The sequence below is a fragment of the Vipera ursinii genome (genome assembly GCF_947247035.1).
Source record: "Vipera ursinii genome assembly, chromosome: 2".
Classification (NCBI taxonomy): Eukaryota; Metazoa; Chordata; class Lepidosauria; order Squamata; family Viperidae; genus Vipera; species Vipera ursinii.
In genome coordinates this window covers 21,957,895-21,983,583 of record NC_139513.1, presented here as the reverse complement: position 1 = coordinate 21,983,583, position 25,689 = coordinate 21,957,895, and the positions used below count along the sequence as shown (strand labels likewise).

The window sequence follows — 25,689 nt, the reverse complement described above, 5'->3', positions numbered from 1 at the left end:
TTTATCAGCTGGGACAGTTTTGGCATTAATTGGAATAGAAGGTCTCGTACAGGCGTGTCCAACCTTGTCCACTTTTAAGAATTCTGGGAGTTGGCATCCACAAGTCTTAAGGTTGCTAAGGTTGGATACCCCTGGTCCAATATATAAGAGCTGTCTTTTAATTGGTACTGATGAATTGGGCATAGGGGCCTGCGGGACCTATGGCGCCTGTCTGAGTTTAGTTGTTTTCTTGCAGAGATTCCTTTACCCAACTGTGTAATGTCATCAGTTCTATTAGGGCAGACATGTCAAACAAAAGGCCCGGGGGCCAGATCCGGCCCGCGAAGTGGTTTCATGTGGCCCGCGAAGCTATCCTGGAAACAGTGAGGGAACGGCCCCCACTGCCTTGGCCCTGGCCCAGAGTCCCTCCTTCTGCCAGAGACCCTCAGATCTCTCCCACTCCTGCCCAGGCCCCCATAGGCACCCTTGATGCAAACGATGTAGAGCTGGCCACGCCCACCCAGTAGGCCATACGCACTCTAGCCACGCCCACCCAGTAGGCCACGCCCACCCAGGCCACACCCACCCGGCCCCCTGAGGGCAACTGCAATGCTGATGCGGCCCTCAATGAAATTGAGTTTGACACCACTGTATTAGGGAGTAGGGCTTGCTTGTGTTGTTGTTGTTGTTAGTTGCAAAGTCATGTCCGACCCTTCGCGACCCCATGGACAACGTTCCTCCAGGGCTTCCTGTCCTCTACCATCTTCTGGAGTCCATTTAATATCACGCCTACTGCTTCGGTGACTCCATCCAGCCACCTCATTCTCTGTCGTCCCCTTCTTCTATTGCCCTCGATCTTTCCCAGCATTAGGCTCTTCTCCAGTGAGTCCTTCCTTCTCATTAGGTGACCAAAGTATTTGAGTTTCAGCTTCAGGATCTGGCCTTCTAAAGAGCAGTCAGGGTTGATCTCCTCTAGGACTGACCAGTTTGATTGCCTTGCAGTCCAAGGGACTCGCAGGAGTCTTCTCCAGCACCAGAGTTCAAAGGCCTCAATTCTTTGGCGCTCAGCCTTTCTTATGGTCCAATGCCATACATTGCAACTGGGAAGACCATAGCCTTGACTATACGCACTTTTGTTGACAGGGTGATGTCTCTGCTTTTTAGTGGGCTGTCTAGAGTTTTATATACTGGTGGCTTCTTCTGTCAGCGCTGGTAGGAGTGTTCGTGATGGTTTCTTGATTCAGCTGCAGTTCACTGTTAGCTTGTTTGTTTCAAGGGACCTTTCTGTGCTTTCCGGCTTTCCAACTGCTTCACTTTCGTCTTCTCCTTCTCCTTCTTCTCCTCCTTCCAGGGCATGAAGCGTTTTGAAGCCCGTCAAGCAGTGCTGGAAGCCCTGAAGGAAAAGAAGCTTTTCAAGGAGGTGAAGGACAACCCCATGGTGGTCCCAGTGTGCAGGTGGGTAGTAGCTGCAAAGTAAAAGCAGCCTTCCTCAAAGGTGTAGAACCGTGGTGGCACATTGGTTAAAAGTGAGTACGGCAGGCAAACTCTGCCCACAGCCTGGCCTTCAATCCCGACTGGCTCAAGGCAGACTCGGCCTTCCGTCCTTCTGAAGCCGGTAAAATGAGAAGCCAGGTTGTTGCCCGGTTGTAAGCCACCCAGAGAGTGCTGTAAAGCACTATGAAGTGGTAGAAAAGTCTCTGTGTAATTGCTGTTGCTGTTCAAACCACGATTCCCAAGGATTCCCAGCAGCATGGCTGAAAACAAGGTGTGTGTGTGTGTGTGTGTGTGTGTGTGTGTGTGAGCCTTCATGTGAAAATTAATTAAGCTGACTTTGTAATAATGCCGCTTGGGGTGGGTGTGTGAAAGCCCTAACAAGCAGGCATATACATAGAATGAAGGCTACTGCTAAGCTTGTAAGCCGCCCTGAGTCTTTGGAGAAGGGCGGGATATAAATGGAATTGAAATAAAAATAAATAAAATAAAAGTGATGCCTTTTTTCGATCACTGCTTCTCCTGTTCTCAGCTTGGGTGTGTGTGTGTGTGTGTGAGAGAGAGAGAGAGAGAGAGAGCCTTCATGTGAAAATGATGCCTTTTTTCGATCACTTCTTCTCCTGTTCTCAGCTTGGGAGGGTGTGTGTGTGTCAGCCTTCATGTGAAAAGTGATGCCTTTTTTTGATCACCACTTTAGGAATCTTTCGTGTGAAGCCTTGTATCCTCTGGGCTGTAGAAATAGTTGAAGATTTCAGACCCTCACCGGACCCCAACTTGTATATAAATAAGATCCTGGTTGCTAGTTTAATTCTGGGGGCAAAATTCTTGAGTTGAGTTGAGTAGGGTTGGTAACGGTGTTTAAAGCCCTCCATGGCATGGGGCCGGAGTACCTCAGGGAACATCTGCTGCCGGCATCAAGCTCCCTGTGCCCTGTGCGTTCCCACAGAGAGGGCCTCCTCAGGGTGCCACCGATCAGAGAATGTCGATTGGTGGCCCCCAGGGGGAGATCCTTCTCTGTGGGCGCTCCGGAGCTGTGGAATCAGCTACCGGTAGAGCTCCGGATGGCGCCCGATCTTCGCTCCTTTCGTCGCGATCTCAAGACATTTTTGTTTGTACAAGCTGGCCTAGCCTGATGGGGATCGGTGGGGTTGTTTTATCTTTGGTCTTTTAATTTTATCTTGGGGTTTTTAGAATTGTACTTCTATTGTTTTTAACTAGGGCAATTGTTTAATCTCTTTTTAATGTTTGTATTTGCTATTTTATTCTGCCCTGTGAACCGCCCTGAGTCCTCAGGGAGAAGGGCAGTATATAAATGTTATTAAATTAAATTAAATTAAATTAAACTTCAGAAGGAAGGAAGGAAGGAAGGAAGGGAAGAAAGAAAGTGAGAGAGAGAAAGAAAGAAAGAGAAAAAGAAAGAAAGAAAGAAAAGAATAATTTTTGTAAGGCAGGAAGGAAGTAATAAATGTATGTATGTATGTATGTATGTATGTATGTATGTAGTGAAAAATCTTGCTTTCCTAATGCAGATTGGATGGGTAAAAGGGGTTTCCATGTGAGGAAGGGTCCCACTGAGCCAGAGAGGAATCACCATGGAAAAGTCTTCACCATTCTGTAAAGGGGTACAACTAGTCCTCACTTAGTGACCATAATTGCGACTGGCAACTCAGTGAAGCGAAGCAGTCACTAAATGGAACTGCCACTGTGCTTACGACCTCAACGATGGCAAAGGATTGGGTCGGAAAAGTTACTTTTTCATCACCACTGTAATGGCGAACGGTCACTAACAAGGCAGTCGCTAAGTGAGGACTGCTTGTTCTAACCCTGTTGTTTTCCCAGGGTCTCAGCTAACTTTCTTTTCGGCTTTCTCTCCTGACCCTCTTAAAGTCGCTCCAAAGACGTAGTGGAACCCCTGCTGAAGCCCCAGTGGTACGTGCGCTGCGACACGATGGCCCGGGCTGCAGCCGAGGCCGTGCGCCGGGGTGACCTGCGCATTGTGCCAGACTTTCACCTCAAAACGTGGTTCGCTTGGATGGACAATATCAGGTGAGGCACGTACGGAACCCCTACCACTGTGACACTACCAGTTCACACACACACCCTTAAGCCATTTTGTGATTGGTTTGGGGTTTTTTTTGCCTCAGTGAGCTGTGTGAAACCCACCTGCTGTGTCTTAATATTGTGAGTGAACAAAGCAATTCTTGAAGAAAGCAGTGATTTTTTTTATATATTCTTTTTAAAAAGTGGTTTTTAGCAATATACTGTACAGGGGTGTCAAACTCAATTTCATTGAGGGCCGCATCAGCATTGCGGTTGCCCTCAGGGGGCCGGGTGGGTATGGCCAGGGTGGGCATGGCCTACTGGGTGGGCGTGGCTAGAGTGCATATGGCCTACTGGGTGGGCGTGGCCAGCTCTACATCGTTCGCATCAAGGGTGCCTATGGGGGCATGGGCAGGAGTGGGACAGATCTGAGGGTCTCTGGCAGAAGGAGGGTCTCTGGGCCAGGGCCGAGGCAGTGGGGGCCGTTCCCTCACTGTTTCCAGGATGGCTTCGCGGGCCACATGAAACCACTTCACGGGCCGGATCCGGCCCCCGGGCCTTGTGTTTGACATGTCTGCTGTATGTGAATGTGTGACTAATTGTAGCAAATTGGAGAGACAAAGACATCTGCAGGTTTGGATGCTTTTGCAGTGTAAACTCCACCTCTTGTATACATCATCACAATGTCCTTGGTGGTGCAGGGGTTAGAATGCAGCACTGTAGGCAAAAACTCCGCCGACAATCTGGACTTCGATCCTGATGGGGCTCAGTAAGCGATAAAATGAGGACCCAGGTTGTAACCACGAGTGCCCATATTGGGGGCAATGTGCACATAATGCTTCTAAGTTGTACACCTCCCGGTAAAGTGCCATGGGGCATTATATAAGTCTAAATGCTACTGCTGTGGTGCGCGTTCAGGACAGGCTACCTTGCCTTGCACCGCACAACGCCACTTTTGTCATTTGACACTTCCCGAGATGCCCTGGGAACGGGGATGTAAAGCATTGGAGAGAAGAAAGATTAAAGAAGAAATGAAAAGAGAAGAGAGAAGGGGGGAGGGGATGGTGAAATCACTGCAAATAGGAAATGGGAGTAGGACAGTGTGGCCTTCTAATTTCGGGCAGATGTCAGCTGTATCTTCTTCAGTATTTTGCTGTATTTTTTTCCTTTCCCCCCCCCCCCAAACTACACGCAATAGGATCATTCTGTTTGACGGGGCTATTTAAGCCATCAAGTGCAACTTCCTGCTCAAAGCAGGAGAATAAAATAGAATAGAATGGAATAGAAAGAAATAGAATAGAGGTGGAAGGGACCTTGGAGGTCTTCTAGTCCAGCCCCTTGTTTGAGCAGGAGAACCTATCCCATCTCAGACAGGTGGCTGTCCAGTCTCTTCTTAAAAACCTCCGGTGATGGAGCGCCCACGATTTCTGAAGGCAAAACTGTTCCACTGGTGTAACTGTCTTCATTGTCAGGAGGTTTCTCCTTAATTCCAGGTTACTTTTCTCTTTGGTCAGTTTCCAACCATTGTTTCTCGTCCTGCCCTCTGGTGGGGAATTCTGGGAGATGAAGTCCACACATCTTAAAATTTGCTGAGGTTGAGAAGCACCGGTTTATACTTTAGCACAGACATGTCAAACACAAGGCCCGGGGGCCGGATCCGGCCCGCGAAGTGGTTTCATGTGGCCCACGAAGCCATCCTGGAAACAGTGAGGGAACGGGCCCCACTGCCTTGGCCCTGGCCCAGAGACCCTCCTTCTGCCAGAGACCCCCAGATCTGTCCCACTCCTGCCCAGGCCTCCATAGGCACCCTTGATGCGAATGATGTAGAGCTGGCCACGCCCACCCAGTAGGCCATATGCACTCTAGCCACGCCCACCCAGGCCACACCCACCCGGCCCCCTGAGGGCAACTGCAGAGCTGATGCGGCCCTCAATGAAATTGAGTTTGACACCCCTGCTTTAGCATGTCATGTTAATGCTGTGGATTGTGACTCATTTTCTAATTTGTACAAATTATACGCAGGAGCCCAAAATTTCCGTTGCTAAGCGAGACAGTGGTTAAGTGACTTTTGCCCCATTTTATGAACTTTCTTGCCACAGTTGTGAAGTGGATCCTGCAGTTGTTAAGTTAATAGTTTAGTTTAGTTTAGTTTTATTGTATTTGTATACCGCCCTTCTCCCAAAGGACTCAGGGTGGTGAACAGGGCATACATAAAAAATACAGGATACAAAAATTAAAAAGAATTAAATAGTAGCCCAGCTAAAACAGTCGATAACAATATAAAAATCCCCATTAAAACCCCAACATATCCCCATCAATAAGACAGTTGTTAAGTGAATCTATCTTTCTGGTTGACTTTGCTTGTCGGAAGGTCGCAAAAGATGATCGCATGAGACACAGCAACTGTCGTAGGTATGAACCAATTGCAAGCATCCAAATTTTGATAATGTGACCTGGGGATGCTGCAGTGGTTACAAGTGTAAAAAAAAACCAGTCGTAAGTCACTTTTTTCAGTGCCATTGTAACTTCGAACAGTCACTAAATGAACAGTTGTAAGTCAAGGACTACCTGTAATATTAAATGTAATTGGAAATCGAATAGTAGTGATTTGGTTGTTGCTACAGTCTTTCCGAAAGGGATGTGGTAGCTCTGTGGGTTAGGACGCTGAGCTTGTTGATCAGATGGTCGGCAGTTTGGCGGGTCGAATCCCTAGTGCCATGTAGCAGAGTGAGCGCCTGTTACGCGTCCCAGCTTCTGCTAACCTAGCAGTTCGAAAGCACGTAAAAAATGCAAGTAGAAAAATAGGGACCACTCCGGTGGGAAGGTAACAGCGTTCCGTGCGCCTTTGGCGTCTAGTCATGCCGGCCACATGACCACGGAGACGTCCTCGGACAAGCGCTGGCTCTCTTCGGCTTTGAAACGGAGATGAGCACCGGTCCCTAGAGTCGGAAACGACTAGCACGCATGTGCGGGGGAACCTTTACCTTTACCTTTTACAGTCTTTCCAGCTTCTTCACCTTTTCATCCTGCCTAGCTTCTCTTCTCTGAAAGGAATTGTTTATTTTGTATGCTACTGGATGTTGGTGTGTTTTTTTTTTTGCCTTTTCACTTTTAATCTGCGTTTGATAAATTGTTAAAACGTTGAGTAATTTTGGACTGGAGCTTTGCTAATTCTTTCCTTTTTTGTAGGGATTGGTGTATTTCTCGGCAGCTCTGGTGGGGCCACCGTATTCCAGCATATTTTGTGACTATTGATGACCCTTCGGTGCCGGCAGGAGAGGTAAGATTTCCTGGGTCACTAACAGGTACTAACAGGTAGAAAAGCCCTGATTGCCGGGAAAGAGAAACATAATAAATATTTGGGATACTGGAGTGTAAATACAGGTAGTCCTCAACTTACAGCAGTTCATTTAGTGACCATTCAAAGTTACAACGTCACCGAATAAAGTGACTTATCACCGTTTTTCACTCTTAACGACCATTGAGGCATCCCCATGCTCACGTGATCAAAATTCAGATGCTTGGCAACTGACTCGTAGTTATGACAGGTGTAGCATCCTGGGATCATGGGATCCCCTTTTGTGACCTCCTGACAAGCAAAGTCAATGGGGGAAGCTGGATTCACTTAGCAACCGTGTTACTAACTTAACCTCTGCAGTGATTCACTTAACAACTGTGGCAAGAAAGGATGCAAAATGAGGCAAAATTCACTTAACATCCGGTCTCACTTAGCAACAGAAATTTTGGGCTCAGTTGCAGTCGTAAGTCGAGGACTGTGACTGCGCAGACATCCGTGGGTTCTCTGAACTCAGAGAGGGAAACAGTGCGTGAAATGGTGCTACGATTTTTTTCTTCATTCTTCCTTTTCACTTAGACTTCTAGAGGAGGCGTTAAGAATTAACATAAAGTAGTCAGCGTTTGTAAAATTAATTTCTGATTTTGCATACAGTTAAGCCAAGTATATATAAACCTTTTTATTTGCTTGTATCCCACCTTTATGATTTTTTACAAATAACTCAAGGAGGCGAACATCTAATATTCCTTCTTCCTCCTATTCCCCGCAACAACAGCCCTGTGAGGCGGATTGAGCTGAGAGAGAGACAGAGAGAGAGAGAGACAGACAGATGGACGGACGGACAGAGACCGAGAGACTGGCCCAAAGTCATCCAGCCACCTTTCATGCCTACATGGGGCTAGAACTCATGGTCTCCCAGTTTGTAGCCTGGGGCCATAACCACTAGGCCAAACTGGCTCTCCTTGAAGAAGAATATTCGGGGTGACCAAGGACAATGCAATGTGATGGATATTAATCTTTTAGAGCAGGGCTTTTCAACCAGGGGTACGGGTACCACCTGTGGTACGTTGGCACCTGGCAGGTGGTACGCAACCATCCTAGGAAAGTGGTAGCGGGGGAGGGGAATGAGCTGAACAGGTGGCAGAACTGCACAAGCCTGAGCGAGAGACGGGTGGAGCTGCAGGGCTGTCAGGGCTCAGTGGAAGCGCCAGGATCAGCACCAGGCTCCAACTGGAGCTCAGCACTGATCCTGGCGCTTCTGCTGAGCCCAGAAGAAGCACCGATCAGCTGGAATGTTGCAGCATCTCCAGGGTCTTGTGATTTACATTCAGATGCTTGGCAACTGATTCATATTTATGACGGTCACAGTGTCCCAGGGTCATGTGAAGTGACCAAACCTGCTGCAACCACCCAGCAGAGGGGGGGGGGGAATAAAAACCAAACGCTCCCCACCCCCGCTGCCAATCCTGAACAGAAATGCTCACAATGAAAACCTCGGACAGGAGGAAGAGTGCCACGGGGCAGGCAGGCAGGTGTCCTGCTCAGCTGTGGCTTGTGGGGCACTTTTGTCAGTGCCATTGTAACTTCGAACAGTCACTAAGCGAACTGTTGTAAGTCGAGGACTACCTGTACTTCATCACTTTTTTCCCTTTTTTTTTTTTTTGGTCATCAAGTTTTTGACACCTTGCTAGGCGACTGGTGGTACTCGGATGTTGCTACCATATCCTAAAAGTGGTACAATGGGTGAAAAGGTTGAAAAGCCCTGTTGTCACTGTGTGTTGGGGGGAGAGAGCACGGGGCGGAGGCTCAGCTAATCTCAATGTACACAAGTTGTACTTTGACAATAAAGGATTATTATTATTATTATTATTAATAATAATATTATTATTAATATTATTATTATTTTAGAGACTGCGGAGCTTAGAAAAATCCTGGGTAATTTTGATATGTTTTTTTAACATTGAACAAAACTTTTGTCGACCAGTGATTTACCTTCCCAAATTCTGCAGGATGTGGACGGCAAATACTGGGTGAGCGGTCGGAGCAAAGAAGAAGCCAAAGAAAAGGCCGCCAAAGCCTTCAACATCAGCCCAGATAAAATCTCCCTCCAGCAAGGTAGGGAGATCGGAAATGGGAAAAGTGCAGGCAAGGGACTTAGGAAGGGGTGTCCGCCATCACATGTCCTGCATTGCAACCTCGAACCGAAGGGTCACCCCCTACTACATGCGCCCTTGTAAGAGGACGGGCAGTTTTCATTCCGTTGCTAATTCATCTAAGGCCCTGATGCTATCTTTCTACCTAGGAACATTGCACCGTAAGGATGCAAATAGATAGTTCTTGTTTAGCGACCAGGTTTGTTAAGCAAAATGGTCATTAAGTGAAAAGTGAACTAAAAGACTAAAACACCTTTTCACCAGCAATCAGCATCCAGATAATTTAATTTAATTTAATTTAATAATTTAATTTGTATACCGCCCTTCTCCCGAAGGACTCAGGGCGGTGAACAGGGCAATACATAGTAAAAAACAGAATACAAAAATTAAAAAGTAATTAAACCATTATGCCCATAATTAATACATATTAAAATTAAAACTGTTTATAAAAACCCAACCCTATCCCGTCAGACCAGGCCAGCTTGTTCGAAAAAGAAGGTAACCTTTGGTTTAATAACAAGACTAATTTTATGCAGTAAATAATACCCCAATCAGGAAGTACCCACTCAAACAAACAGTCAAGCAACAATCTAATCAAGGAACTACCAAGAAAAAAACAGGACTCACGCCAGCACTTACAGGCAAGCCACTTATATAAAGAGAGAGCGAAACCTGTTCTCTTCTAGCAGTGATGATGGGTAATGAAATGTCTGCAAGAAAAAAACAAAGCTCAGAGAGCACCAAGGATTCCAGAGTTATCAAATTCTCCTAGTTAAAACTTCTGACTTTGTGGCGCCAGCTTTCCCTTTACTCCTTGCCTTCTAAGGTAAAGGTAAAGGTCCCCCCGCACATGCGTGCTTGTCGTTTCCGACTCTAGGGGCCGGTGCTCATCTCCGTTTCAAAGCCGAAGAGCCAGCGCTTGTCCGAGGATGTCTCCGTGGTCATGTGGCCGGTGTGACTAGACGCCAAAGGCGCATGGAACGCTGTTATCTTCCCACCGGAGTGGTCCCTATTTTTCTACTTGCATTTTTACGTGCTTTCGAACTGCTAGGTTGGCAGAAGCTGGCACGAGTAACGCGCTCACTCTGTTATGCGGCACTCGGGATTCGACCCGCCAAACTGCCGACCTTCTGATCGACAAGCTCAGCGTCCCAACCCACTGAGCCACCGTGTCCCTTGCCTTCTAAGATTAGTCAAATTCTTCCTGGGTTTTGAACTTATTCAGGAACCTTCACCTCTCGTTGGCCAACTCTCATCTGCTTCTGTGTGATTCTAGTCTTATCAAAGGGGCTAGCTCTCACTTGCTAACTTGTTAGCCTCTTAAAATATGCATAACCCACCAAATTCTCCTCAAAGGTCTCTTCGGAGCCTCAGTCAAAAACCTCTGCCCACAGTTTCTTGGTTTGAGCTCTTGCAACTGGAGGCACTGCAACTTAAACTAGGGACCTTGTTCCAGACAAAGCTTCACTCTCCGAAGTGCTGACTAAACACCTCTTCTTTTTTCCGCTCTCTGTATCACAAAATTCCTATTTTCAACTTGAATCTAGAACAGGGGTGTCAAACTCAATTTCATTGAAGGCCGCATCAGCATTGCGGTTGCCCTCAAGGGGCCAGGTGGGTGTGGCCAGAGTGGGCGCGGCCTACTGGGTGGGCATGGCTAGAGTGCGTATGGCCTACTGGGTGGGCATGGCCAGCTCTACATCATTCGCATCAAGGGGGCCTATGGGGGCCTGGGCAGGAGTAGGAGAGATCTGAGGGTCTCTGGCAGAAGGAGGGTCTCTGGGCCAGGGCCAAGGCAGTGGGGGCCGTTCCCTCACTGTTTCCAGGATGGCTTCGCGGGCCACATAAAACCACTTCGCCGGCTGGATCCGGGCCCCGGGCCTTGTGTTTGACATGTCTGATCTAGAACGTCTATGGAGATTCTCAGTCATGCAGGTTATAGTTATCTCAAATCTAGAACCTCTGCAGAACAAAAGGTTCCCCCTGATCTGCCCACATGTGGTGGGATGCGACTCCCAGAATTCCCAGCCGGCCTAGCTGGATGTCACAACCCAACATCTTTGGAGGGTCCCAAGGTTGGGAAGCTAGGCTGTGAAAAAAAAACTAAGCTACTTAGAGGTTACACATGGAAAACCAAACACGACTCTAATCTGTGTGCCTTTCTTGTGTCCTTCTTCCAGATGAGGATGTCCTGGACACCTGGTTCTCCTCTGGCCTGTTCCCTTTCTCCATCTTTGGGTGGCCCAATTCAGTAAGTGAATGTGAAATGAAGACGTATGCGTGGATGTCTTTGCTCTACAAATCTTGCTCACCTTTTCCGTCTTGTTCTTTCAAGAGTGAAGATCTTCAGGTCTTCTACCCAGGAACTCTTCTGGAGACCGGACATGATATTCTGTTCTTTTGGGTGGCCCGAATGGTTATGTTGGGCCTCACGCTTACAGGAAAGTTACCCTTCAGAGAGGTGAGAAACAAACATCTATTCCTGCCGGGTTGTATGAGTTCTTCTCCACTTTTCTTTTTTTAATCTATCTATACCTACACACAGACACAGACACACGTGTATGTATGTATGTATGTGTGTATGTGTGTGTGTACATATACATGCACACACATATACACACACATACACATACACATATACACACATATACACACACATATACTGTATATATACTCACATATACATACACACATATACTGTATATATACTCACATATACATACACACACATACATATACATGCACACACACATACATATCTCTCTATATATTCATACATATACATACATACACACACACACACACACACACACACACACACACGTTTTATAATCACAAGTGCTTGATATTTTATCAGCAACATATTGTCTGGGTTCCAACATTTAACTTACTAATGCTTGTTAAATTCCTTTCTCACTACCTCGTTTTCCTAGCCATTAATAAAAGGTGTCTCATATTCTAAAATATACTGAATCTTCTTTCACTTTCATTTTTAATGTCAAATCTATCCATTTCTGCACAATCTAATTTTTTAAAAAATAACTTCCTCCGTTGGTAAATCTTCATTTTCCCAATGTTGAGTGCATACATTTTTCGCTGCGGTTAATACATGTAAAATTAGATACGTCCACTCTTTCTCATAATTTCCTACAATTATGCCTAACAAAAATAGTTCTGGCTTAAAATCTATAAGTTTTTTTAGTCATTTTCTCTAACCATAGGTGTATTCTTAACCAAAACAATCTTTTTGGCTTTGGGGCATGTCTACCAAAGATGGTAATAAGTGCCTGTTTTTTGTCTACATTTCCAACAATTGTCTGATGTATTCTTAAACATTTTTGCTAACCTCACCGGTGTTAAATAGTTCTCCACTTTTCCATCATCCCTTCTGCCTGTGGTCAAATCAGGGAACCTTTAATTGCAAGAAAGCCAATTTCACCCCAAATAGAATGGGATGTCTGGTCTAAAGAACAAGGGGCTAGTCCTCCTTGAGACAACATAAAAACCTTCAGTCAACTAAAGCTCAGAAAACCACAGAATGAGTCTCACGACATTCATGAGTTGAACTTTGTGAGTGTTATACTGTCCTGATGCATGTAACGCAACACATAAACGTGGGCAGTTGTTTGTAAATTTCATGCTTAACTCGCATGCTTGGAACTAGCGCTTGAAAAATCAAGGATCAAACTTCTGAGATTGGTTTCCAAATTGCATTGACTGTTTCCAGTCTACCTCAACATTTAACAATCTGCCGTGCTTCCTTTTCAGGTTTACCTTCATGCTGTCATTCGGGATGCCCACGGCAGGAAGATGAGCAAATCACTGGGAAATGTCATAGATCCATTGGATGTGATCACCGGGATTACTCTGCAGGTGACCCATTGTTGGTGGGCTCTCAGCTGGTAGCCCAGAAGATGGAAGCTGCAAGATGGTTTAGATTCCTGTCGCATTGATAGAGGAGAATATTTGTAGCTGAGAGTTGAAATAATGGGTCCTTGCTACAGGTACACCCTTGAGCTTGGTTGTTTTCTTGCAGACGTTTCATTACCAAACTGAGTAACGTCATCAGTGCAGTGGTGACGTTACCTAGTTTGGTAATGCAACGTCTGCAAAAAAAACAACCAAGCTCAGGGTGTACCATGGATCCCTTGATTTCTGTTGTGGTTGGCAGCCAGCAGGCCTGTCTTTCCCCTGAGAATCGGAAACTTGATTCTTTTTCAGATCAGCTGGGAACGTATGAATGGTTGCAAAGAGGAAGCTTGGCTTGGGCTGAAGGCAGCAGTAGTCAGCTGCGGTTAACAGCCAGGCCTGCGTTTCTACTTCTCACCCCAGTTATTGTGGCTTCTGTCTCAGTTGCTGCAAGGGCTGGGGTGGGATGTGGTTGCCTTTAGCTTTGTCACAGTTGGATATCACAGATGTATTTTTCTTGAGGCTGCCTTGTTTGAGTTCCAAAGGCTGCAAGGAGTGTGGGGAGGGATATCCTGACATTAACTAGGGAAACAATTAGCTTCTTCTTCTTCTTCTTCTTCTTCTTCTTCTTCTTCTTCTTCTTCTTCTTCTTCTTCTTCTTCTTCTTCTTCTTCTTCTTCTTCTTCTTCTTCTTCTTCTCCTCCTCCTCCTCCTCCTCCTCCTCCTCCTCTTCTTCTTCTTCTCCTCCTCCTCCTTCTCCTTCTTCCTCCTCCTTCTCCTCTTCCTCCTCCTCCTTCTTCTCCTTCTCCTCCTCCTCCTCCTCTTCTTGTTCTCCTCCTCCTCCTCCTCCTCCTCCTCCTCTTCTTCTTCTCCTCCTCCTCTTCCTTCTCCTCCTCCTCCTCCTCCTTCTTCCTCCTTCCTCTTCCTCCTCCTCCTCCTCTTCTCCTCCTCCTCCTCCTCCTTCTTCCTCCTCCTTCTCCTCTTCCTCCCCCTCCTCCTCTTCTTCTCCTTCTCCTCCTCCTCTTCCTTCTCCTCCTCCTCCTCCTCTTCTTCTTCTCCTCCTCCTTCTCCTTCTTCCTCCTTCTCCTCTTCCTCCTCCTCTTCTTCTTCTCCTTCTTCTCCTCCTCCTCTTCTTCTTCTCCTCCTCCTCCTTCTCCTCCTTCCTCCTCCTCCTCCTCTTCTTCTCCTTCTCCTTCTCCTCCTCCTCCTCCTCCTCCTCCTCTTCTTCTTCTTCTCCTTCTCCTCCTCCTCCTCCTCCTTCTCCTTCTCCTTCTCCTCCTCCTCCCTCCTTCTTCTCCTCCTCTTCTTCTCCTTCTCCTCCTCCTCTTCTCCTCCTCCTCCTCCTTCTCCTTCCTCTTCCTCCTCCTCTTCTTCTTCTTCTCCTCCTCCTCCCCCTTTCCCTTCCTCCTCCACCTCCTCCCAAATCTGGAGAAAGATTGCAAATGAGGTTTCTCTGAGTATAGCCTTACTAAGCAAACTTTGGTTTTACCGTTTGGTTGCTACATCTTATGAAAGACCACCATTTTTCCCTCTATCTCTGTAGGGTCTACATGCTCAGTTATTAGACAGCAATTTGGACCCAGTTGAGCTGGAGCGAGCCAAAAAGGGACAGGTATATACATATATATCTATATATGTGTTGTCTCAAAATTTTCTTTCATGTTGATAGACAGCATAGAGATGTTCTTTGACTGTATTGGGTGTGGCATAGTTGGGTGTTTCTCTATGAATGTATTCCCTCAGTTTCTCCATGAATATATTCCCTTAGTAGCTTTAGGTTTAAATAGCACTCATACGTCACACTTATCCAAAGTATGTTATATGTATCTCAACAAGTTGGTTGGAAGCCCACTGAATTTCCTGTTTTGGGTTTGACATTTTGAATGTAAGGGTTTGTTCAGGTAGTCCTTGACTTGCAACTGTTCGTTAGTGACCATTTGAAGTTACAGCGGCACGGAAATAACTGACTTAGGACCATTTTTCCCATTGACAACTATTGCAGCATCCCTGTGGTTACATGATCAAAATTTGGACGCTTGGCAACTGGCTCATATTTATGACAGTGTCCTGGAGTCATGTGATCACCTTTTGCGACCTTCTGACAAAGAAAGTCAATGGGGGAAGCCAGATTCACTTTACAGCTGTGTTACTAATATAACAGCTGCAGTGACTCACTTAACAACTGTGGCAAGAAAGGTCATAAAATGGGGCAAAACTTAACAACTCTGGCTTAGCAGTGGAAATTGGGACTCAATTGGGACTCAGTTGTGGTCAAAATCTATGACTATCTGTGTACATCTTTAGAGAAAAGGCTTTGAAACTGGAGCAAAAAACTTACAAGATCAAGTGTGTATCTTGATACTTGCTTTGCAGAAATCAGATTACCCCAACGGGATCCCAGAATGCGGGACTGATGCCCTTCGATTTGCTCTTTGTGCTTACACAACTCAAGGTACATTTCTGGCCTCCACTTGAGAGCCTGACTCAACGTTGTGACGTAATTCCTAATTTTGCTTTTATGTTGGCTTCTCTCATAATGTCCATCTGTTGCCTTTCTCTCTTCAGGCCGGGATATAAACCTGGATGTGAATCGGATTCTGGGCTACCGCTATTTCTGCAACAAACTCTGGAATGCCACCAGATTTGCCATCCGTGGTCTTGGGGAGGAGTTCAAACCACCCCCCAGTCCAGAGGTAAGCCTGTTCTTCTAGATTCTCCTTTCCATTTTTGTAGAAGAGCAGGTGTGTGTTAGGGGGGTGGAGTTAAACATGTCATCAGCTTAGAATCCTTACATTGCCACAAACAATCCAATCCATTTGTTTGTTGCAGCTCAGTGGCCCCGAGAGCCTGGTGGACCTCTGGATCTTGAGTCGCCTGAGCCATGCTGTGGAGTTGTGCGATGTGGGATTTCAGGCCTATGACTTCTCTAGCATCACCACCGCAGTGTACAATTTCTGGCTGTATGAGCTGTGTGACGTCTACCTTGTGAGTGAGACCTCTGAGCCAGCAAACTCTCATCGTGGGAGGCGTAATATTTCCATTAACATCCAGTTGCAAATATTGCACTATTACACCCAAGGTGTAATAACGCCTAGATCAGTGACGGCAAACATTTTAGTGCTTAAAAAAAAAAATTCAGGAAAGGCCTGACTTGACTCAGCTGGTGTGTCCCGTCCCTCCCAAACAGAAGAGAAACAATTCTTTACATATTTATTCACCTCTTTAAAAAATACCGTCCGATCATGTCTATATAAAGAATGGTCAAGATAATTGCAAAAAAACGAAGTATGAGTAAAACAGATTCGCTTTCGGAGAGTCCAGGGGCTGCATAAGAGCATACCCCATTCGTATGCAGCTTTGTGGCCCCCAAAAATCATGTGAGAATGGGGTATGCTCCCGAGAATAGTTGGGTATTGGTAAACACCGGCGTATTACCCGAAACCTCATGGTGTGTCTCCTTTGACACATGTGTCATAAGTTTGTCATCACTGGCCTTGAGTAATTTCCCCAGTCTAGTGTGACTGGATGGGATCAGCTGCACCTGAGGGCTGGATAAGAAGTCATGGGCAGAGGCTTCTTAAAGAGAGATCCAGCCTAGAAGTAAGGAGGATTTCCCACAATGAAAACAAAACAGTGGAATAGCTTGCCTCCTAGAGTTGTGGGTGTTCCAACTCTGGAGGTTATCAAAAATAGACTGGACGACCATTTGATTGGGACGGTATAAGACCTCCTGTCTGGAGCAGAGGGGTGTACTTACAAGACCTCCAAGGTCCAGGGCAATTATTCTATGCTCTTTATCACTCCCAGAATTCCTAACTAGCTGGGATTCTCTCAGTCACTGTCCCGATATATTCGGGAGACCCCTGGTTGGTGGAAGGCTGATTTTGATTTTGCTACTGAGCCAATTTCAGTATACAGGCTCATTCATTCCATTGATTGGTTTAAGTTGCAACAACTGATAGAACAGGTAGTCCTTGACTTATGACCACAATTGAACCCATTTTTTTTTGGTTAAGCAAGACCGTTGTTAAGTGAGTTTGGCCCCATTCTGCGACTTTTCTTGCCACAGTTATGAGCGAATCACGGCAGTTGTTAAATTGGTAACATGGCTGTTAAGTGAGACTGGCTTCCCTGTTGACTTCGCTTGTCAGAAGGTCACAAAAGGTGATCACGTGACCCTGGGACACTGCAACCGTCGTAAGTATGAACTATAAATTTGATCAAAGGTCATAACTCAGTCATAAGTCACTTTGCCATTGTAACTTTGAATGGTCACTAAACGAATTGTCGATGACTACCTGTACAAACTCACTCGAAGCCACTCCACAGAGTAGTTCTGAGTCGGTAACACTTTTCTTGAGTTCCTTGTGTTAAGGCAATGCAAAATCTAGTAGACACTTAAATGCATCATGAGACAGATTTGAATTTGAATCTCTGTCTGGTTATCATAGGGGACACAAGCATTTTGTGAATGTGAGTTTAAAAAGCGGCAAAAAGCTTGGTTCACTTTGGCTTTCGTTCATGTAAGACTTTTTTAAAAAAAACAATAAAAACAAGTCTGCTAATAAGTTAATAGCCAGTGTTTCAAACACGTAAAGTGCAAAGGAATGGACTTCCGGAAGTGACATCCACACAGAGAACCGGTTGTTCACATAATTGAATCCCATCACTGATTATAAGTTACTGATCTCTGACTGGAATAGTAAAAGATACACAGCAGAATTGGTTGGCTAATAAATTCAAATAAATACAAATAGTCCTCAACCTATAACCGTTTGCTTCGTGACTGTTCAAAATTACAGTGGTACTGAAAAAGTCACTTAACAACCATTACTTGCGCTTATGACAATCACAGCATCTACAAGTCCATGTGATCAACATTTGGGTGCTTGGTCAACAGCATATATTTATGACAATTGCAGCATCCTGTTCTGACAAGCAAAATCAATCGGGGGTGGGGGACTGGATTTGCTTAATGACCATGTGATTCACTTAACAACTGCAAGCGTTTGCTTAACAACCGTGGCAGTAAAGTTGGTAAAATCAAGTGTGACTCGCTTAACAACCAAACTTCCTTAGCATGCGGTCGTAAGTCAAGGGCTGCCTGTACCTGCGTTTAGTGGGCTTATCAGCTTGACTGAATTAAGGATCACTTTCTACGTTTTTGTTCTCTTTTTCATTTTCCACTTAGGAGTGCCTAAAGCCTGTGTTTGCCGGATCAGACCAGGCTGCGATTCAGACAGCCCAGAATGTTCTTTACACCTGCTTGGATGCCGGCCTTCGTCTCCTCAGTCCTTTCATGCCTTTCGTTACCGAGGAACTCTTCCAGCGTCTGCCTCGACGGTCTCCTTCCTCTGACCCTCCCAGCATCTGTGTCACTCCTTACCCCACTACTGAGCAGGTAAGGGGGTAACAGAATCTGAAGCTTGAGTCTGGCAACATCTACTGCCTTGGTAAGACCACACTTGGGCTACTACGTCCACTTCGGGTCACCACGATAACAAAAAAAGTTGTTGAGACTCTAGAAAAAGTACAGGGAAGAGCAACAAAGATGATCAGGGGACTGGAGGCTAAAACATATAAGGAACGGTTGCTGGAATTGGGTATGTCTAGTTTAATGAAGAGAAAAGCGAGGGGGGACATGATAGCAGTGTTCCAATGTCTCAGGGGCTGCCACAAAGAAGAGGGAGTCAAGCTATTCTCCAAAGCGCCTGAAGGCAGGACAAGAAGCAACGGATGGAAACTAGTCAAGGAGAGAAGCAACCTAGAACTAAGGAGAAACTTCCTAACAGTTAGAACAATTAACCAGTGGATCGACTTGCCTCCAGAAGTGGTGAATGCTCCAACACTGGAGGTTTTTAAGAAGAGACTGGACAGCCATTTGCCTGAAATGGTATAGGGCAGACATGTCAAACACAAGGCCCGGGGGCCAGATACGGCCCACGAACTGGTTTCATGCGGCCCGCGAAGCCATCCTGGAAACAGTGAGGGAATGGCCCCCACTGCCTTGGCCCTGGCCCAGAGACCCTCCTGCCAGAGACCCTCCGATCTGTCCCACTCCTGCCCAGGCCCTCATAGGCACCCTTGATGCGAATGATGTAGAGCTGGCCATGCCCACCCAGTAGGCCATACGCACTCTAGCCACGCCCACCCAGTAGGCCACGCCTACCCTGGCCTAAGCCACCCGGCCCCCTGAGGGCAACCGCAATACTGATGTGGCCTTCAATGAAATTGAGTTTGACACCCCTGGTATAGGGTTTCCTGCCTGAGCAGGGGGGTGGACTAGAAGATCTCCAAGGTGCCTTCCAACTCTGTTATTCTGTACATAACATTGTTGGATGAGATCTGTCTAGTACACCCTGGGGAGGAAGCCAAATTATTATTATTATTATTATTATTATTATTATTATTATTATTATTATTATTATTATTATTATTTATTTGACTTATATACCGCCCTATTCCCATAGGACTCAGGGCGGTTTACAGGGCAATTAAAACCATACAATACAAAAGTTAAAATAAATTTAAAACAATTAATTAAATTTAAGCCCAAAAGTTAAAACTTCTGTTATCACAGAAGCTCCTTTTGAAGTAAAGCCAGACATTCATGTAACAAAAAAGGAGACAACAAATTGGTTTCCAACAAAATCATAATCCAAGGTATAATCATAATGAAATAGAACATTAAGACTGCTAGCCTTGGCTCTTCATCAGTATAGTACTGAAACTGTGGACCTGATGGAGATAATAACACAATATGGGAAGGTTTCTGGATTTAAAGTAAATATACAGAAAACTAAAATTTTGGCTAGAAATATGACAGCTTCACAGAAGGCTCTTTTAGAAGGATTAACTGGATTTGAGATTGTTAAAAGGGTTAAATATTTGGGGGTGACTTTGTCACCCTCTAATACAAAGCTATATAAAAATAATTATGAAAAACTATGGGGGAAAATTCAAAAAGAATTGGAGAGTTGGGAAAAATTGCAATTGTCTTTGTTGGGACGGATTGCAGCAGTGAAAATGAATGTCCTGCCCAAATTTTTATTTTTATTTCAAATGATACCGATTCTTAAGAAAGATTCTAATCTGGAGGAATGGCAGCGTGGTATCAATAAATTTGTGTGGGCAGGGAAAAAGCCACGAGTTAAACTTAAGATTATGCAGGATACTCGTGAGAGAGGTGGCCTTAAATTGCCAAATCTTAAATTATATTATGAAGCTGCTGCATTAGTAGGAATAAGCGATTGGATTAATTTGACGCAACCGAGGTTATTAAATCTTGAGGGCCATGATTTGGTGTTTGGCTGGCATGCATATTTGTTGTATGACAAGAAGGTAGATTCTGTGTTTAGGATGCATATTTTAAGACAGGCACTGCTGAGAGTTTGGAAGAAGTACAGATACAAGTTAAGCAGCAAGATACCATTGTGGGCAATTCCAAAACACGCAATAGAAAATATACATGCTGGTTTCAAACACGATGAGACTACCTACAAGGAAATTTTAAGTTTGGAAAGGAATGTTTGGTGCCTGAAATCATATAATTTCTTGCGAGAAGAGAAGGTTGTTCAAACTTGGTTTCAATATATTCAGTTACGGGCCAGGTGGAAAGAAGACCAGAAAAATGGATTTGTAATGACTGATGAAAATTTGATAAAGCAAATTAGAAATCAGGGACCAGCACATATTAAACGGATATATCTTGCATTGATAGAGATCGATTCAGAAACGGAGCTGGTTAAGGATTGTATGATAAAATGGGCCCAAAACATTCAGGAAGTTATTACAATGGACATGTGGGAAAAGATTTGGGTGAGGAATGTAAAAATTTACTCAAGCTCAAAATCTAAGAGAGAACTTTTATAAAATGTTTTATAGATGGCATTTAGATCCTAAAAAGCTTGCAAGTATGTATCCGAATTACCAGCCTAAATGTTGGAGGTGCGGTGATGAAGATGCAACATATTTTCACATATGGTGGACATGCAAAAAGGTCAAGGCTTTTTGGATAAAAGTCTGATGGAATATGCAGAAGGTTTTTAAGCGGAGGATAAAATTTTGCCCTCAATTTTTTTTGTTGGGAATAATTGTTGACGCCACAGTTGTGGACTCCAAGCTGATGTTGAACTTAGTTACGGCAGCAAGACTTTTGATAGGTCAATATTGGAAGAAAGAGGAACTGCCGACTATACAAGAGTGGATTTTAAAGGTTTCCGACCTGGCAGAGATGGCGAAGATTTCGGCCTATTTGAAAGATCATTCGCAAGAACATTATATTATGGAATGGAGAAAATGGATTGAGTTTATCCAGAACAAGTATAGGGTTAAGAAGTTTTACGTAGCATTCGAATAAGTCTTCCTTCGCTTTGTTTTTTCTTTTTTCTATTTTAGTTTCTTATATATATTTAATATTGCTAAAGATTGTTTTATCCTATACAAGCCAGAGAGTAATGGATTTTAGAACTTGTAATTGTTAGTATATGGTTGTTTATGATTGCCTTTTTATATATATATACCTTGTACTTAGCTCTGGGAAGTCGGGGGGGGGAGGGGGGAGGGGGGGAGGTAGGGGGGTGAGGAGGGAGGGGGGGAGGGGGGAGGTAGGGGGGAGGCAGGGGGGGAGGAGGGTGGGGGAAGGGGGGGTTCTTTAAAGGAAAATTGTATTGTAAAACTTTTCAATAAAAAAAAAAAAGTACTGAAACAGGAAAATTAGTACAGGGAATGCTCAACTTAACAACGATAATTGGGATCACAATCTGGTTGTAAGTTGAGGCACCATGTGACCCAAAGTAATTTTTTTACAGTGGTGTTTAAATGCTTAAAGCCTTTTTTTTTAACAGTGGTCATTAAGTGTATGCTGCTATCATTAAGAAAACCCAACAGTCATTAAGTGAATCCATTCTGTCAGAATCCATTTATATCACATCCATAAATGTATGTTTAAAACATTATCCCCCCCCTTCCTGGATTCTGCCATCTCCCGAGGAAGGAGGAGCGGATGTGGATTCAGCCTGCCTTAGGTTATTTCAAAGACCAAGGGAAACCTTTTGAACTGGGGGAACAAAGGGGAGGGTTAGGGAAGAAGGCATCTGGCCTGTGTCACCATTTGAATCTGTAAAGGAAGAAGGCAATAACCGTAAAAGATCCGAAGTTCCCTTTTTCCCATGAAAGGGATGACACGAAGTAAATGATGGGGGGCTGACCAAATGGGGTTGAGGGAAGGGGGGGTTGAACCGGGAACTCTCTATAAAGTTTCAATCTGTAAAACAATACCAGGTCCTGTCTTGTATTTCCACAACCAAACATGTCCTAGTAAAAATTCCTTTCGGACTAGAACTGACTCCAAGAGTTTTTGTTTTCCTAAGACGTGAATTGTGGTGGGTCCTGACACATTCATCTGAATGATCTTTTTTACCAGAAACTGGCAAAAAATGCCAGGAACCATCCAAAAACATTGGATATCATGATCATGAGACCCCGCAGAATGCCCCGATGGGTAGTAAAGCTGACCCACCCAGCATGCAGTCACATGACCATGGTGGGGCAGGACAACCCTTTACGATGGCCAGAGTGCTTTATAGGCTGTCATAACCTTCAAAAGTTCATAAAATGACCAGTCGTAAATGGAGGACTAGCTGTTTTGAAACTAAAGAAATTCTTCTCTTAGCCCATTTTCATTTTGGTCTGATGTTGAACTTAAGAATTAAATCGAGCAGCTCATACCTCTGCTTCCTTTTAGTTCCATTGGAGGAATGAAGAACTGGACCACACCTTTGACTTCATACTGAACATCATCAAGGCTGTGCGTTTTCTCCGGGCGGACTACAACCTTACCAAAACCAAAGCTGATTGTGAGTTTTCCACTAATGAATGAGAGGCTATGAATCCGGGTCTTGAGCTGGCTTGAAATTCCGGAATTTGCCATCCTGCCAAATCTGGAGAGGCTTAGTTTGGAGAAAGTTGCCTGCCTGAACAATTAAAATATGTTAGCAAACCAGGCCAACTTTTGGTAGTCACTTGGCTTGAAGATCTATCAATGGAGGTGGAAGATCTTTAATATCCCTACAGCTACAAATCTTTTCCCCAAAATTGGTCTTAGCTTGGCAGTCGGAGATAATGATGGTTTTAGTGATTTCGTAGACTTGAGATGGACCGGTAGTTTGCAACATCTCAGTTCAGTGTCTGGAGCCACCAATATTTCTCTCCCTGCCAGAACGTGCTGCTCAGAATTGCTAGTTTTCCATGGCGCGTTTTTGGGTGGTCTCCCCACCTCTGAAAAATAAGTGCTAAATTAATGTCAGACCTCTGCTAGCTTAATACCTTTTTGCGTAGAGAGCTAGGAGCCGTTGTGTCAGATGTCACAGATGTCAGAAGATGAACACCGGAGCCCAAAGCAGTAGAGAAAGGGATTCATTTCTTCGTATTTGCCCCTTTGACACTGTGTTCTGTTGAAGTATTCCATGAATTGTTTTGCATCTAACTAAAGAGAGAGACACCTGACATTTCTGATTTTGGGCCTTGCAGTCTCCTCTTTTTTTAGGGAATGGGTCAATTCTCCATTAGGGAAATTAGCTATTTCATACCTGGGCTTTTTTGAACAGCTGGGTGAGTTGAACAGGTCTACTTAGAGAAAGCCAGTGGCGGTTTCTTCCACCTTTCTTCCTTTCTTTTGAGACATTAGCTTGAATTTCTTCTCTTTCTCTCATCCTTACTTTTTCCCTCTCTCCTTGTAGCCGTTAAGGCAGAGTTCCCCAATCTTTCTGGCTTTGTGGATCGGTGGAGGGGTGGGTGGGGAGAAGATGGTTGTGCCCGAGTGGTCAGCAAATCTGCGCGGGCAGCTCCATTTGGCCAAGCGGCGTGCACCTGCGCCTGCTGCTCATGCAAACGTGTGCAAGTACGTGCTCACCTGCTGCTTGCAGGAATTTCTGCAGCCCAGTTGCGAACACCTCATGGCCCACTAGTGGGCTGCGCCACAGAGGTGGGGGACCCCCCGCCTTAAGGCATCAAGCACTTGAGTCTGAAAATGCAACCTCCCATCCCAGACCGGCTGTTTGTCCTTGATCTTAGAGGTCATGACTAGACCAGGAAATTAACTCCCTAGGAAGGCTAAAATAACTTTTATTAAGATTGTCTATCATAGTAGAACCTTGCAAATCTGAACCCCTTCCTCTTTATACTTCTGTGAATTAGGAAGGTGACCGAGCTGCTTCCAAATGTTATCTGTTAGTTCTAAACTTTTTAAAAAAAATGTTTCAGCCACTTTGTCTAGGCCAGGAGCGTCCAATTTTGGCAACGTTTAGATTTGTGGACATGAACTCCCAGTATTCTGGCAGCTACACTGGCTGGGGAATTCTGGGAGTTGAAGTCCATAGGTCTTAATGTTGCCAAGGATGGGCACCCCCGATCTAGGCCGTAGCTTCTGCATATTTCTGTTGAGATCTTCCTTGCTCTCTACAACGAGGCTGACAAGAGCTCCCCTCAGCTTCCCTGATGTTCTTCCTCTGTTCATCTGTCCCTAGGTTACTTGCAGTGTTTGGATCTTCCGACAGCAGAGACCGTGACTCGTTGCTCTGAATATATCTGCATTCTTTCCTCCTCCAAGCAAGTTTTGGTACTAGAACCTGGGCAGGTTCCCCCTTCTGGCTGTGCTGTAGCTATAGCTTCCGACAAATGCATTGTCCATCTTCTGCTGAAGGTACTAAAAAAATAAGCAGGCCACAAAATGTTGACCGGCAGTAAAGAACCAGTGGAGCCCTTAGTTTTGGGGACCAGATTTCCTTTTATATATATATGTATGTATGTATGTATGTATGTATGTATGTATGTATATGTATGTATATATGTATATGTATGTAGTATTCAGGAAGATAATGGTCGTGATTCACCTCAGATCTCAGGGAATTCATGTATACTCAGATGACTTGTGGATCCAGTTGGTTACAGTGACTCTCAACTCATAGTGCTACCCATGAGGTAGCACGGTAGCATTGCTGACTCTCTGAATTCCTTGACAGGGCTTGATTGACGCAGAGAAGGAGATAGCCAAACTGACAGGGAAAAAGGCAGAGCTGCAGAAACAAATCCTATTATTACGCCAGCGTATGGCGAATCCAGAGTATGCTGTGAAAGTACCGGCCAAAGTCCAAGAATTGGATGCAGCCAAGGTAACTCATACAGGATTGGCAATTGGGGCTTGCTTTGTTAGGGATGATGCCCGATCCACTGCGTCACTTGTGGGTGCCAAGATACCAAATGTCCCAAAAGATTTGGGGGGGGGGGGGTGTTGTTTCTGTATTCAGGTTCTGAAATCTCCATGATCATAAGACACTGAGAGATTTTACCCATTTGGGGACCCAGCATTCAGGACTGAGGGCCAGAAAAGTTGCTGGTTTCATCAGAAGATCTTGAGTAAGGGGTGGATAATTTTGGTGGCCAATGATCACTTTAACATTCTGGTTCTTGCTTTCATCAGAATGTGGTGGGAAGGAGTTTAGAAGTCTCTGGAGATTCTCAAGTCATCCAGGTCATGGTTGTGCCAAAGGTGCTTTTTCAAAAGGAAAACTGGACTTTTGTTTTTCCTTGAAGACATTTCACTTCTCATCCAAGAAGCTTCTTCAGAACTGTAGAACTGAAGATGCTTCTTGGATGAGAAACGAAACAAGTCCAGTGGCCTTTTGAAAAAGCTCCTTTGGGACAAGGAGTTTAGAAGGTTTTTGAGTTTTTGCTTGCCTTTTAACCTGAGACACTTATTTTCTCTCTCTCTCTCTCTCTCTCACACACACACACACACACACACAATTTTATTCATTTATAACA

The 25,689-nt window shown here is 44.9% G+C and overlaps 1 protein-coding gene and 1 long non-coding RNA gene across 2 annotated transcripts in view; one reads left to right on the top strand and one right to left on the bottom strand.

The window, feature by feature from the left end:
* The window catches only part of VARS1 (valyl-tRNA synthetase 1), a 52,515-nt gene that overhangs the window by 25,158 nt on the left and 1,668 nt on the right, over positions 1-25,689 (top strand). The window contains exons 16-30 of the mRNA XM_083356837.1: positions 1,331-1,434; positions 3,358-3,516; positions 6,700-6,790; positions 8,815-8,920; positions 11,139-11,209; positions 11,294-11,419; positions 12,727-12,831; positions 14,411-14,479; positions 15,241-15,319; positions 15,433-15,560; positions 15,697-15,852; positions 18,059-18,268; positions 22,613-22,724; positions 24,393-24,568; positions 24,888-25,037. Of these exons, the coding sequence (XP_083212963.1) occupies positions 1,331-1,434; positions 3,358-3,516; positions 6,700-6,790; positions 8,815-8,920; positions 11,139-11,209; positions 11,294-11,419; positions 12,727-12,831; positions 14,411-14,479; positions 15,241-15,319; positions 15,433-15,560; positions 15,697-15,852; positions 18,059-18,268; positions 22,613-22,724; positions 24,393-24,568; positions 24,888-25,037 (1,842 nt within the window). The remainder of the gene's footprint in view (positions 1-1,330; positions 1,435-3,357; positions 3,517-6,699; positions 6,791-8,814; positions 8,921-11,138; positions 11,210-11,293; positions 11,420-12,726; positions 12,832-14,410; positions 14,480-15,240; positions 15,320-15,432; positions 15,561-15,696; positions 15,853-18,058; positions 18,269-22,612; positions 22,725-24,392; positions 24,569-24,887; positions 25,038-25,689) is intronic.
* Positions 1,090-12,774, bottom strand: LOC310636759. The gene is made up of 4 exons (XR_014491785.1): positions 12,733-12,774; positions 11,271-11,409; positions 9,598-9,668; positions 1,090-1,372 (listed from the first exon to the last, which is right to left on the bottom strand). It is a non-coding gene; the product is annotated as an uncharacterized lncRNA (long non-coding RNA).